The sequence below is a fragment of the Drosophila eugracilis genome, unplaced genomic scaffold, assembly GCF_018153835.1.
Source record: "Drosophila eugracilis isolate 14026-0451.02 unplaced genomic scaffold, ASM1815383v1 contig_649, whole genome shotgun sequence".
Classification (NCBI taxonomy): Eukaryota; Metazoa; Arthropoda; class Insecta; order Diptera; family Drosophilidae; genus Drosophila; species Drosophila eugracilis.
Window position 1 is genome coordinate 126479 of NW_024573535.1, and position 13346 is coordinate 139824.

Below are 13346 nucleotides of genomic sequence, written 5' to 3' on the forward strand. Positions count from 1 at the left end.
GTCAGCCGTAATCCTCAGCAGAAATGGCTGTTACCCTTCCTGTAGCTTAGTGTTTATACTTAGGTTTAGAGTGTACAAATAAGAAAATAAAATCTGATAGTATGGCCTGCGACAATTTGAACTTAAATTTGATTATTTTTATTTTATTGCCTTTGGGTTATTGCTGGAAAATCATACTCGTACATTTGTCAATATGTTTTCATAAATAACGCTTTGTTATGATGTTTATAATATTCTTTGTGTGATCGAGCGACTTGGCCAACTTTAATCTAAATCCAAATACGCGAACTCTATGAATAGCGTGAAAATGTAAAGTTCAGTAATCAATCCAGGCAATGAATGATTTACGACGGCGACTATAAATTTATGGCCAGCAATCCAGATTGCCAAGCCGTCTACGAATAACCACTTTCTGGATGCCCGGGTATAAATTCGATTTTGGCAGTGGTCCCCAGTAGCAGTAGCAAATCAGCAGCAACCATGAAACAACAATCCGCCGTAGTCATTATCCTGACCCTTTTCGTGGCCAGTGGATGGGCCCAACCGCTGGATATGCCCGCCCAGCTAGACGCAGAGGTGCGCAGCGTGGTGGACGAGATGACCGAGATCGGCAAATCCACTGGCGTGACCCTGTTGCAGCAGTACGAGGAGATCGTACTGGAGCCGCAACAAGAGCTGGAGGATGCCATTGAACAGGTGGAGTCGCGTCGCCAGGAGAGCCCCGACTGTGTGGCCGCCCAGGATGAGGAGATCAATCGCATTGTAAATGCTGCCCACGACGATCTGCACTCCTGTGCCATTGTTGCAGCCCACACATCCGCCGAAATTGCCACCGATGTGAGCGCCGCCACCCAGCAACTAGTCTATGGAGGCTACAGCCTGGGCACCACCTACAACAAGTGCACCTCATACAAGAACGCCGTGCTGAAGCAGACCTGCATGGCCAAGTTCTATGTGCAGGCCACCGTCTATCTGGTCAGTGCCCGCTCCTCCATCAAGACCATCCGCCAGTCCACCAGTGAGCGCATTCCCGCTGTCTTCGTCGACGGCAACTCATGTACCCATACCGCATCCTCGCAGGCGGTGCTCGGCCTTGAGGAGGTTAACAGCCATATCGACGCCTGCGTCTCTCGACGCCGCTAGATCTGGCACCTTCATTCACCTGGTTTATGCAAATAAAAATTTTGGATATTCTATGCCACATTCCGATTATTTTTTTTTTTTTTTTTTTAAGTGTTAGTACGAAAAAGGTACCCAATGAAAGTATTACTTTTTCACCGTTCCTCCTTACAATTTAAAGTTTTTAAATTCAAACCGGTTTCCCGGTCTTCTTCAATGTTACGGTCACACTGGCCTTAGCAGCCGGTTGGCAAGAGTGAATTTCAAGTGGAACCAGTTCCAGTTCAGTGCTGAGAAGGTGCAAGATGTTTGGACTTCTTCGACACCTGTTCAAATTACAGTTTCTCTTTGTTGTGGCGGCCGTTTTGGCCGGACTTTACCACGCAGAGATTAGGCAGTTTCTACGACGGCACACAGACGACTACCTGGACAAAGCTAGCCAGGATGCAGGCATTCCGGTGGCTTTTCAGGCTGGTGACGAAGTCGGTACGCTCTTCACGCCGGCTGAACTGGCCAAGTTCAATGGCGAGGAGGACGGTCGTCCGCTTTACCTCGCTCTTTTGGGTTCCGTCTTCGATGTGAGCCGTGGCATTAAGCACTACGGATCCGGATGCAGCTATAACTTCTTTGTGGGCCGCGACGCCTCCGTGTCGTTTATTTCCGGGGATTTCGAGTCCTACGATCCGGAAACGTCAGACGATGTGCTGACTTTAAAGCCAGATGATTTGATTGGACTGGCCGGATGGAGAGACTTCTACCAGAAGGACTATATCTATAAAGGCCGTGTAATTGGACGCTTTTACGATTCCAAGGGTGATTTAACCCCCTATCATCACAAGTTCCTGGAGCTGCTGCAGCAGGCGCGGGATGCCAAGCGACAGGTTGAGGAATTGCGTGCCCGTTATCCTGGCTGCAATATTGAATGGAGCCAAGAACGTGGCACCCGCGTCTGGTGCACCACCACCAGCGGAGATGGCAAGGAGCGTTCCTGGATAGGTTATCCCCGTAAACTCTACAGTCGTGGCAACAAAAACTTCCAGTGCGCTTGTGTGCCCGATTCCGAATTGGATGAGATCGATTCAGGCGGCAAAGCAGCCCACGGAGATGTTATGCTGAAACCCTATGACAATTGCGAGCCCAGGGCACAGGAGTGCTTCTATAGGGTGTAGCCAGTTAGCCCTGGATTTGTAAATAATGCATTTGGACAAATAAAAAAAACGATACTCACAGTTGAGTTAACATATCTCGCTCCACTGACTCCGGTTCATTTCTGATAGGTACGCAAGGTCCACTGTAAAGTGTCCCATTGGGAAATGTTAACTTTTCAAATCCGAATAATGTGTACAAAAAAATGTCCAAAAACAATGACTGTTTTCTTGAAAGATAAGACAAATAATAAATTTGTATAGCTAAATATAGTTAAATTTCATTTAAATACCATTATTCTTGGAGTCTGGATTTAATCATTTAACCTTGCTTCCACTCTATAGAGCGTGACCTGTTCTTTGCAGTCACAGTGTTGCTAGACAAGATAAATATTGCTGTTAAGTGCTTTCAGCGTGCTGTTAAGCGCATTACTTGTTTACAACCGGGCATATATTTTATTGCTTGTAAATTAAAGCTTAATTACGAAGAATTTACACAGGATACTGGCTCCCAAAAATGGCTTCGACGCCTGGAAAGTCCTCCGACTTGGAAGTGAACTGCGAATCCAGCGGTCTGCTCTCAGCCACCGTTGTGGCCGGTTTAAAGAACCTGGGAACTATCATCTCGGCCCCAATAACTAAACTTCTCATCGCGAACTCGCTAAAATTGACGCTCCATCCGGATGCGAGTGAGTTGGAAACAAGAAGATACTGTATTCCGTAATTTAAACAACGCTTAATACTTCACAGCTATTGCTCCAGTTCCTGAGATATATGCCTCCAATGCCGCCTGCGCCAAGCAGAGCGAGTATGCAGTGGTGACCCTCTATGCCCTGGCAACTAAGCACGGATGGGATAGCCTTTATCTTCGCCAGCAGCTTGAGCAACTATCCATGGATTCGAGTGCAGTTGAAGAACTGAGCCGTGTGTACGAGGACAACCGTAAGGATCTAATCCTCCGCCAGCTGCAGGTGGGCCACAACTTTCCTCACATCACAGACATCCAGTGGCGGATTGTGTGCGACGTCAAGTCTTCCACCTCCGATTATAGCACGGGAGTGGCTAACTTCCACATAAATTTGGGGAACTTTCTATCAAGCAGCGGAGAACGGGTGACCATAGTCGAGTTCGTCTGCAATGCCGAGGAGCTGCAGTCGCTGATTAACCGCCTTAAAGAGATTGAACGTCACTGCAACCAGATGGCCGTGGCTTAGGATTCACGCTTTTAACATTCTTATCGATTATATTTCGCAGCATATATAACACAAGCATTTGTCGGCTATATACAATGTCGGAACAGAAAACCTAAACAGTTAACACAGTCATCATCACTAAAAGGCTTTAACTTCATCATTCCACTCAACGTCTGCAACTCTTACTCGGCGACCCTCTAATGGCCAGCGTCATTGGGACATCTTGTGTGGGGGCGGCACTAGTAGCTCCACCAGCTGGTCATAGTGATTCGGCGCCGTACAGTAGATGGTACCCGAGAAGTGGGTGCTATCGTTCTCCTCGGCGGCAATCACTGTGCAGTGGTTTTGCTGAGAAAGCCGCATGTTTAGACCACGGAAGCGATGGTCCTGTTTGTAAAGATTTGTCCCGTCCCGCGGCATAAAGTATGGTCGTCCGCTAAACGGATTTAGGAAGTCCGCCCAGTAGCCCAGCGACAAAAGACGATCGCACATGTCGCGAGCAGCCAGCACAAACTGAAAATGATGTTGTCATTAGTTAAATAGTGTGATTTAGGTTTACATCTGTAGATAATAGACCGATTTTATTACTAGCTTTTCTGTCTCTTCGTCCTCATATACTTGTATTCGAAATTTTATAAATAAATCTGACCATACAGTCGATCTATTTAAACGAGAAGTTTTACATACATCAAACCAGTAAACATTGCAATGATATATTAACAAGATAAATAACAGTATCGTTCAGTTAAGAAGGAAGGTCATCCCCAAAGGCCTAAACCCGGAAAACTGGTTTGATTTGATACTAACAAACTATCAAGGTTAAAACTGGCTAACTGTTTGCGTATAGAATGTAATCTCACCTTGGCGGCGCCCATTTCGATGTCTCCTTCGTAGCTGAGGACTAGCATGGTGATTGGCGAATCTCGCTGAGCCACGACGCGAACAGGAAAGAGCTCTACAAGAGACTCTCGGATAAGCATGGGGCACTGGCAGCAGGTGAATTCGAGGCGCGATTTGTCTACATTGGCTTCCTTGAGGAAGTTGACCAACTGGGCGAGCGGAGTGAGCAGGCCGACGGTGGTTGTGTCACCTTGCCAGGCTGGTCCAGTGGCATTGGGCAGGTAGAAGCGGTTGCTTCTGGCAGCTGTAAGTTCCCAATTGGGTTCGCTCTCCAGGCTGTTTAGATCATCGTCGCCGTCAAGATCCCGCGACTTTGACACTGTCTTGAATGCCTCGCCAGCATCCGAGGGTGGTCCGTTCCGTTTGGAGTAGTTAGCTACTGGGATGATGGTGCTCATGGTTACCTTTGCGCCAAGAAGTCCGCGCAGAGGTGTCAGTCTTTTGCTTCCCTGATTCCCGGGAACGGGCAAGGGGACGAAGGTGCCCAGTACGCGACTCAAAGAGCGCGACATTATTATATCATAGGCTTCTGCAAATGCGTAGAATCCGCTGGCAATCAGTGATATTTCGGATGCGATGTGATGAGACCAAGGTAACACTAACCTTCGCTTCCCTGGAAGAGCTGCGCCTTGCGGGCGTTTACGGATAATGCCGGGTTCCGTATAGCTTTAAAATTTAACGTGGAATTTTGTTTGAGTTATAGCCACCACTTATTGTAAAGTCCGACTGAATAGATTTTTTTTAATGTTACTACAATCCAAACGGCTGCTATTTGATTTCTACGCAGTTCCGTTTTTTTTCTCTAAACTTTTCAATATCGCATCAACAACCAGCTGATTCGATGCGATAGTATCGTGTATGCCTAGAGACGGATTTACCGTTTGAAATTATTTGTAATTTCATAGTACATTATATGATATTTTTTCCAACCCAAATGCCTAAAAGGCTTTTTTATTTAGTATTGTACTAAACTTTTCCATGTCGACAAACAGCTGATTTTATTCGATAGTTGCTTAGAGTTGCCATCTTTTATGGCAAGAACATCGAATAAAAAGCTTTGGTTCATACAATGTTAAAATTGCGCGCCACTTTTAAATAAATATGGTCTTTTGCCTGTTGTTTTGTAAATTATTAATGGTAATCCTTTGGTGTTATTCTTCTACATATTTAATAAATAATTAATCTCAAAATAATGAAGAAAAATAGGCCTTTGTGAATTATTGACAATTCAAGGAATATTTATGGTCTTATTATATAAACCCATTTAAAACTCATTTAAAAATTTAAAATATTGCACATTTTCTGCATTTGCATATTGTATTTAATTGAATTATATAGATGGGATTTAATATCAATTTCACATAGAACTAGGGACAATTACTGGCACTGGCTGAGCGCATGGGTGTAGAAGGTCTTCTCCTCGACTCCTCGCTTAATCACGTGTGGAATCTTCTTGGGCACCATGCTGGAAATGCGGAAAAAGCGAGAACAATTATTAATCAAAATGAGATCACAGCATTTATTAAGACCCACGTGATGCAGTCGATGATGGGACACACGGAGACGCAAAGTGTGCAGCCCGTGCAATCGTCGTTTACGTGCGGAATGTGTGTGTCCTTGTCGAACTCGATGGCCTGGTAACCGGAATCGGCACATGTCATGTAGCACTTTCCGCAGTTGATGCACATGTCCTGGAAGAAGTAAGAGGTAATGCATTAGATATGTGGCTTTGCCGTTTTCTAAGTCAAGATAAACTTACATCGTCAATTAGCGCCACCTTCTGCTGCTTGTTGTCCAGTTTGTTGTACGGCCCTATCTTGTCCAGCGCGGCACCAATAACATCCTTGATTCTAGGAGCTGCCTTTGGTGCACCATCAGCCGTCACCGGTGTGTTCTTTACCTGCTCCGCATCCCAGAGAGCTCCCTTTTGGCGGCGTAGGTCAGCCATCTTGAGGTCTCGCTGCCTCTGATAGGGACCAAAGAATCCTAGCGTGACGTTGCCCTCGCCGGTCAAACGAACTACAGGCTTGCCCTTCTGGTGAACCGGAGTTGGTGGTGACTGGCCATCCCAGAAGGGACCATCGACTGGCGGTAAATTGGCCTTTAGGTAGAGCAGAGCCTTTAGTGCCGTGCAGTAGTCCTCGATGACGGTGAAGTCCTGGTTCTGCACGGATGAGCAGATCTGCAGGACAGTGGCGCCGGCTTGAATGAACTGCAGGGCCACCTCGCCGGAATCAATGCCACCGATGCCCAGGATGGGGAATCCCGGCACTCGGCGGGCGATGTCGGAGATAGCCTTCAAGGCCATGGGTCGAGTTGCATTGCCGGAAACTCCGCCATAGGTGGTGCGCTGCTCCTTGCCAATCGCAGGCCAGGCGGTGGCATCCGCCTTCAAGCCCATTAGTCCTTGGACTGTGTTAATAGCCGATCCACCATCGGCTCCTCCTTTTTGTGCTGCCTCGGCAATGGAAGCAATGTCCGTGATATTCGGAGTCAATTTGATGAAGAAGGGCAGCTTGACCGCTTTACGCACCCAGCGCGAGATTTGCTCCACAAGCTGAGGATCCTGGCCACAGGCCAGACCCATTCCACGTTCACCCATGCCATGGGGACATGAGAGATTCAGCTCGAGGGCATCAGCCCCCGACTGCTCCGCCTTGATGGCCAACTCCGTCCAGTCGGCCTCGTTAAAGCTGCACATAATGCTGGCTATAACGATCTTCTCCGGGAAGTCCCGCTTGAGTTCTCCAATCGATTTTAGCCAGTACTCGGCGCGCTTCTCTGAGATGAGCTCGATGTTCAGGAAGCAGCCTTGCTGTGGTCCGTACTTGTAGCCTGATGTAGTGCCCCTCACGATTCGCGGCGAGACGTTCGTGACCAGATCTTTGTCTAGGCCGAAGGTCTTGGTGACCACGAATCCCCAGCCTTGCTCAAAGGCGCGCCTGATCATGGCCGTGCTGGTGGTGGGCGGTGCCGAAGCCAGACCAAAGGGATTCTCGAACTTAATGCCGCACATCTCAACGGATATGTCCACAGCGTCGATGTCTGTGTAGAAAAGTGGCAGAGCTGCCGGGGTGTCCAAGGGTAGACCCTGCAGCTGACAGTGAATGCTCCATGCGGCCACCTTGCCGTCGTTTACCGATTCCACAGTGGTATTGGCCACCCCAGCGAGATCTCCTCCGAGGAACACCTGTTTCACACTGCTCTGCATCGTGATTCGGTCCACCACTGGCAATTCGCCGCGGAACTGTAACGGAGCCAGTGCCTCTCTGACGTCTTGGTCCTCCAATCCGGATCCAAAGGCGGAGATCACAAAGTTAGCCTTCAAGCGCTGCGTTTGCTCCTCATCCTCAACCCACTCATCCTTGTCGTTCTGTTCCGTGCGACAGAACTCCATGGCAGTGATCAGGCCCTCCTTGACGATCACCTTGCGGGGACTCAGGTAGGGCAACAGTTCACAGCGCTCATCGCGCGCCAACTCCACTTCCTCGGGAACAGCACGGATTCCGGACGATCCCTTGCGGAAGACAACGAACACGCGACGGGCTCCACATCTCAAGGCCGAGGTGGCACAATCAAAGGCAGTATCTCCGGCTCCAAGGACGATGACATTGCCGTGTAGCTTGGGCAATCCAGCGGCGGCTTTGCAGGCACATAATCCCGGCTTCGAGCCATCGGACACCAAAGGCAGGAAGTTTTTGGACGTATAGAAACCATTGCTGGGCTCCAGACCGGCGAAGATGGGATTCAATTTCGGCTCAGGCAGACCAATACCAACGAAGACGGCATCATGGCCGTCGGATAGGAGGCCCTGAACGGTCAGATCTTTGGTACCCAGAGAGCGTCCGGTTTCGATGCGCACGCCCAGATTCTTGACCAGATCGATCTCAAAGTTGACCGCATCAATGGGCAGACGGTACTGCGGAATCTCGGCGGCACTCAGACCACCTAGATAGCTCCTCCTTTCGTATATGGTAACATTGCGGTAGCCCAGTCGGGCAAGGAAGGTGGCGCAGGACAGCGAGGCTGGTCCTCCGCCCAGGAGTGCGATTTTCTGGAACAGCGGATTGGCCTCTGCTTGCGGTGTTCTCCGCTGGCGTACACCCATCTTCTTGAACACTTCGGTGGCGAACTGCTGCAGTCCACCAATGTTGATCGGACCTGCCTCAGAGGCCTGAAGATTGCATCCGCCCACGCAGAGATCGCTAGTCGGGCAGACCATGCCACAGGTTAGACCCAACGGATTGTCCGAGAAGATCGCCTTGGCGGCGCCGTAGAAGTTCTTGTTGGCAATGCTCGTGATGAAGCTCTTGATGTCCAACTGCGTGGGGCAGGACTTCTGGCACGGGGCATCAGCGCACTTCAGGCAACGGGCCGCCTCCTCCAGAGCTCCACGCTCCGACAGAGTCGTGTGCTTGATGTCCGAGAAGTCGTTGGCCAACGTGGTGCACGGCGGAGCCGCATGGTCTGCATTACGCTTCCAGTGCTTCTTGTTCTCCTTGGTCTGCTTAGTGGGCACAACCGAGCACTGGGTCTTCACGCGGGGATTCAGCGACAGCAGATCCTAAGAAGATAAGATTTCGTTTACTTTTCAGTCTTATCATAAACACTATCATCAATATCAGAGAAAGTATATGAATACTTTGAAGTTCGAACTCTTATCAAAATGATATTACTTTTTATTTTATTTTAAAATCAATTTGCCGTACATTTAACGGATAAGGGATTAAAAACATTTAAAAAACTATTTTTAATGTCAAACGTGTGTTTGTCAAACTTTACTATTTTTGCAATTTAGGTTTTTTTGTTAAGAAGATCTCAAAACTTTCATATCTGAGGTCGCTGAACTGGTTCTTAAGATATTCGTATTAAAAATTAACTTTTCAGATACAAACCTTTCAAAAACAAAACAAAATTTTAAAAAAATATGATTGTACTTTGGGTCTTCTAAAGGTAAATTAAAAAAAAAACAATTTTTACTAACAAATCGATTAATAAAACAAAAATATGAAAAAAATTAAGCTTTAAGTTTCTTGCATTTGCAGTACAAAATAATTGATGAAAATTTAATTTGAAATTCAAAAATGAATTTTCAAAACGAAATTAATGATCTGACATGAAAGTTAGCCATCTTTTCTTTAAGTGTAAGAGTTGGACCTACCTCAATGTCGGGGGAGTCCTTGCTCAGCAGTTGGGGCGGACTCATTTTGATGTTTATCTGGAAGAGAAACAGGGATTATTAGACATGGATTATAGATGGGCGCCACGTGCGAAAGGTAGCAACAATCCCTATCGCACCGTTATGTACCCTAATCACGTCTGCGAGCCTTATCGTAGCCCCACTCGAACCGATCCTGGACAAGACGCTGTATCTATGTACACTTATAGCTCCATAGGTCTTATCATCTATAAGGGCGTTATCATTTATCAGTCAAGGTTGCGACGGCCAGGGGAGATTAGGGGGTTTTATGGAACACATAGTGGCACCACCCCGGTTTTTTATGTGCTTCTTCAAATAGTTTCGCCCCGAAATAAATGGGGCCACCCCTCGAAGAGCGAAGATTAGGGACGGGTGAAGGTCACGATCATGGGGGCCCGTTTTGTTTTTTTCCTTCTCAGCGATAATTGGTCAAAAACTAGAAATTCTTCTTTTTATTTCCACAAAGTATATTAGAATTCGAAGCGGTTTTTCTAAAAATGTTTTTTTATAAGTCATCTAAGTTTATTTGTAAATATTTATGTATGTTTGTATTTTATTTTTTAACGGCTTAAGTACAACAATCTGAATAAATAAATCTAAATTAATCTACCAAAATGTATCTTCTTATTTATTTTTCAATTCAAAAGTTTATACTCAATGAATGTAGTTTTGGTCTGATTTTAGAGTATCTTTTCATTGATTAATTTAATTACAATGTAAACTTTAGATTATTCGAAATGATTTTGTATTTACTTTGTACATTAATACGCATTTAAATATTGGTTTTACTTGCAAATCAAACTTAAATCAAAGGCGGATGTTTAATATTTTGAAATAAGTAAATTAACAGTGTTAAATTTTCTGTTTAATGGGTTAATAAGTTAATAGTTATTTCTATTTCCATTATCACAGTTAAAGCCACCTTAATTTTTGTAAAAAACTTTTATTTAATCACAAATGAAGAGCTTAAATTTACAGACCTTCGCTTACACACTTATATATGCATGTGTGTGTGCGATCCAATCGACTTCAATTCAATCCATATTTTTTGTAACACGCGCTCTCTCGCTCTTCACCTCGCCCCCTCTCGCTTCCGCACACACTCTACCGCTGATTAGAATTTTTTATTATTTTTGACATAATAGTTGAAGCCCCCAGCTGCTCCCTGAGCCGCCCCCATTCCCCCCAGATCACCATACCCATCCTCATGCCCATTCCATTATCAGTTTGGCTTTATGGTCCGGCAAGTTTTTGAATATGTTTTCATTAAAAAATAGGTATATATGCTAATGGCGAAATGCGAAAAACAAGTTCAGAATCAGAGCTGCTTATGCTTAAATTGGGTTTCGTTTCGTTTGTGTTTTTCTATAGGTGTTTGTTTTTTTCTTCTTTTTTTGGCCAACAAACAGTGCGATTGTATTAAGATTAGTGGCCGAAATACATACCGATTGAAGGAACGTTATTAGTTAATTTATGAACACTTTTGCAGCGATATCTTTTTATTGGTCACAGGAAAAAAAATATTAGCACTAACCGACAGAAATCGGTTGACACTAGTACACAAGCTCAACGAAAAACACACGAAAAACTTAAATTGGTCTTCACACTGGAAACGCCAAATTGAAAATGCTCTGGAGAACGATTTCCAAATCGACGTTGACTCGGTGCCGCGTCGCAGTCGACGTCGCTGCCAACGCCAGCTTCCCCATATTCATAGCTAATAAATACATATATATATTGCACAGAGGCGCAGAAAGGGGGTGTCCGAAGGTGCCAAATGGGGGTGGGCTCTGGACTATCCGTAAAAATCAACATAAACTCTTATTTTATTCTTTAATAAAAATGTAAGTAATTTTTAAGTTTTCAGGCTGCTCTTTATATGTATTTTTACAGATAAACCTCTATTTATTGAGAGTTATCAGTTTTACTCCAAGTACAGGTAAAGATAAAGTAAAGATTCATCCTACGCCCATGAAGACATACAAACGTCTTTGTCGAACTTGCAAAACACTGGCTCTAGTTGTTTACATTGTTAAACACTAAGAAAAAAAATGTGTAATCAACCGAAGATAGAGATCTACGTATTTGGAATTTTAAAAGTGTTCAGGAGATATATTTGTTAAAGGCAACATGGCTAAGCAGAATTAATATTAGATATACCTTTAATGTATCTTTGAGATAAGATAGTATTATCAAATTTTTTCTGTGTAAGGAATGGATTTCAAGGCGTGTCAAGCGATCGCCTCTCTTGCATTGTTTATCTATTTTTCTCTCTCAGTTTCGCTCTTGTGCTGATTCGAAACGGTAAAAACATTACATGTAACAGTACTACAGTAAACACAGTAGAGTGTGTTCCCCTTTTATGATATTTCTATGTAGGCAACCAAATTATTATTCATGTTAAATGTTTACTTATTCATTGGTATTGAGAATCTGTTCTTCAGATCAAAGCACAAGTATAGTTTTAATTTATTTTGTTTATATGTATTATTAATTATAAAATGTTTTAGTTTTTATTTCTTTTTATAATATTGATTATATTTTATTAAATTATAGTTCCAACTTGGAGAGCTTACTGTAGCTTAACTGAACTTTGTCAAAGGTAGCCCAAAAGAATGCTTAGGTATTTGCATAAACTTAGCCGAAAAGTATGCATTTGGGTAGCTGCTGGGAGGTTTCTTTTAATCAACATTTAAACTTTATGTCGTAAATTAATATTACGAAAGTGATTTTTAATAACATGAGACCTAACTGACAGCCTTTACACTAACCCCTGAAGTATTAAATATTAATATTAATATATCAAATATATTAAAATTTTATATTCGCGAGACTACACGAGGTTCTGTGTCCTTAAGATGCCCCAAATATAACATATTTTTTAGTCTCTAAATAATATCTTACTCAGATACATGTATTTCCAAGCACGTACACTTATTTCCAAACTAATATGAAGATGTTTATGGGCCATGCGATCACTGGCGGATAGTCAAGTCTTGTGGTGTCTGGACCTTGATTTACGAAGCTCTAATCATTTGGGCCATTAGCTTGCGGACATTGTGAGTGCCAAGTGCCATTGGCAGTGGCACATGACATTGGCCATAAACTTGGGATAATCTTAACGGGGTGAGCACAAACTGGACGGGAGCCGAGAAAAGTGCAGTCGCATTTACATTTTCTGCCCCCGGAAAGGGGGCCCAGCCAGTCGGCCAGCCCCCCCATAAGCTGCCCATTAAAAAGGCATAAATTATACTCGACTGGGGGCCCCAAGATCCACCAATCTCCCATCCCCCGTCTACCCAGCCATGATTTCGTAGTAAATCAGAGCGCTTAATTAATACACAATGCAGGCGGTTAATAAATTACATTCGAAATGCATGCCAAAATTCTAATTTGTTGCGTCTCGACGGAACGTGTTGACTGGCGGATTCCGCCATTCGCTTTCCCCTTTTCGACAGCGGATTAGGATTTAGCCGGACAGATTGTCAGATCCATTGTCACATCGCTCACTCATCTAGTGGGCGGGATCTTAAAACTATTGTACATACAAGCATTAGATGTGACACTCTGACGGAGGGCCAAGGAAATCAAGAGTGAAGGCGCAGTGCCTTTACGGATCATTTGGATTATTAGAAAATGGAGGAAGCAAGGATCGATCTGGTTTATGGAATATAATTTGTTTTCTAAAAATATTTGATGATATTATGTATCAAATAATGAATAATAATAGGTATTATAATTAACAATCCACATTTGCTTTTATATTTTTTATTTCCAAGTAATAGCAAC

General features: G+C 44.4%; 5 protein-coding genes across 5 annotated transcripts; 3 read left to right on the forward strand and 2 right to left on the reverse strand.

The window, feature by feature from the left end:
* Window positions 1-380: 380 nt before the first annotated feature.
* Window positions 381-1201, forward strand: LOC108103131. The gene has a single exon (XM_017208498.2). It carries the CDS (start codon window positions 481-483, stop codon window positions 1141-1143), a length of 663 nt encoding a protein of 220 aa, XP_017063987.1. The 5' UTR covers window positions 381-480; the 3' UTR covers window positions 1144-1201.
* A 45-nt stretch (window positions 1202-1246) lies between these two features.
* Window positions 1247-2362, forward strand: LOC108103127 (neuferricin homolog). The gene has a single exon (XM_017208495.2). It carries the CDS (start codon window positions 1425-1427, stop codon window positions 2286-2288), a length of 864 nt encoding a protein of 287 aa, XP_017063984.1. The 5' UTR covers window positions 1247-1424; the 3' UTR covers window positions 2289-2362.
* Window positions 2363-2607: 245 nt separating this feature from the next.
* On the forward strand, window positions 2608-3478 carry LOC108103132 (COMM domain-containing protein 3). Its single transcript, XM_017208499.2, has 2 exons — window positions 2608-2953; window positions 3015-3478. The coding sequence occupies exons 1-2, from the start codon at window positions 2782-2784 to the stop codon at window positions 3476-3478; spliced, it is 636 nt and encodes a 211-aa protein (XP_017063988.1). The 5' UTR covers window positions 2608-2781.
* A 9-nt stretch (window positions 3479-3487) lies between these two features.
* LOC108103128 lies at window positions 3488-5340 on the reverse strand. Its single transcript, XM_017208496.2, has 3 exons — window positions 4961-5340; window positions 4318-4886; window positions 3488-3970 (listed from the first exon to the last, which is right to left on the reverse strand). The coding sequence occupies exons 2-3, from the start codon at window positions 4867-4869 to the stop codon at window positions 3668-3670; spliced, it is 855 nt and encodes a 284-aa protein (XP_017063985.1). The 5' UTR covers window positions 4870-4886; window positions 4961-5340; the 3' UTR covers window positions 3488-3667.
* A 299-nt stretch (window positions 5341-5639) lies between these two features.
* Window positions 5640-11165, reverse strand: LOC108103126 (dihydropyrimidine dehydrogenase [NADP(+)]). The gene is made up of 5 exons (XM_017208494.1): window positions 11003-11165; window positions 9519-9575; window positions 6117-8921; window positions 5891-6048; window positions 5640-5822 (listed from the first exon to the last, which is right to left on the reverse strand). Exons 2-5 carry the CDS (start codon window positions 9561-9563, stop codon window positions 5735-5737), a joined length of 3096 nt encoding a protein of 1031 aa, XP_017063983.1. The 5' UTR covers window positions 9564-9575; window positions 11003-11165; the 3' UTR covers window positions 5640-5734.
* Between the last annotated feature and the right edge of the window lie 2181 nt (window positions 11166-13346).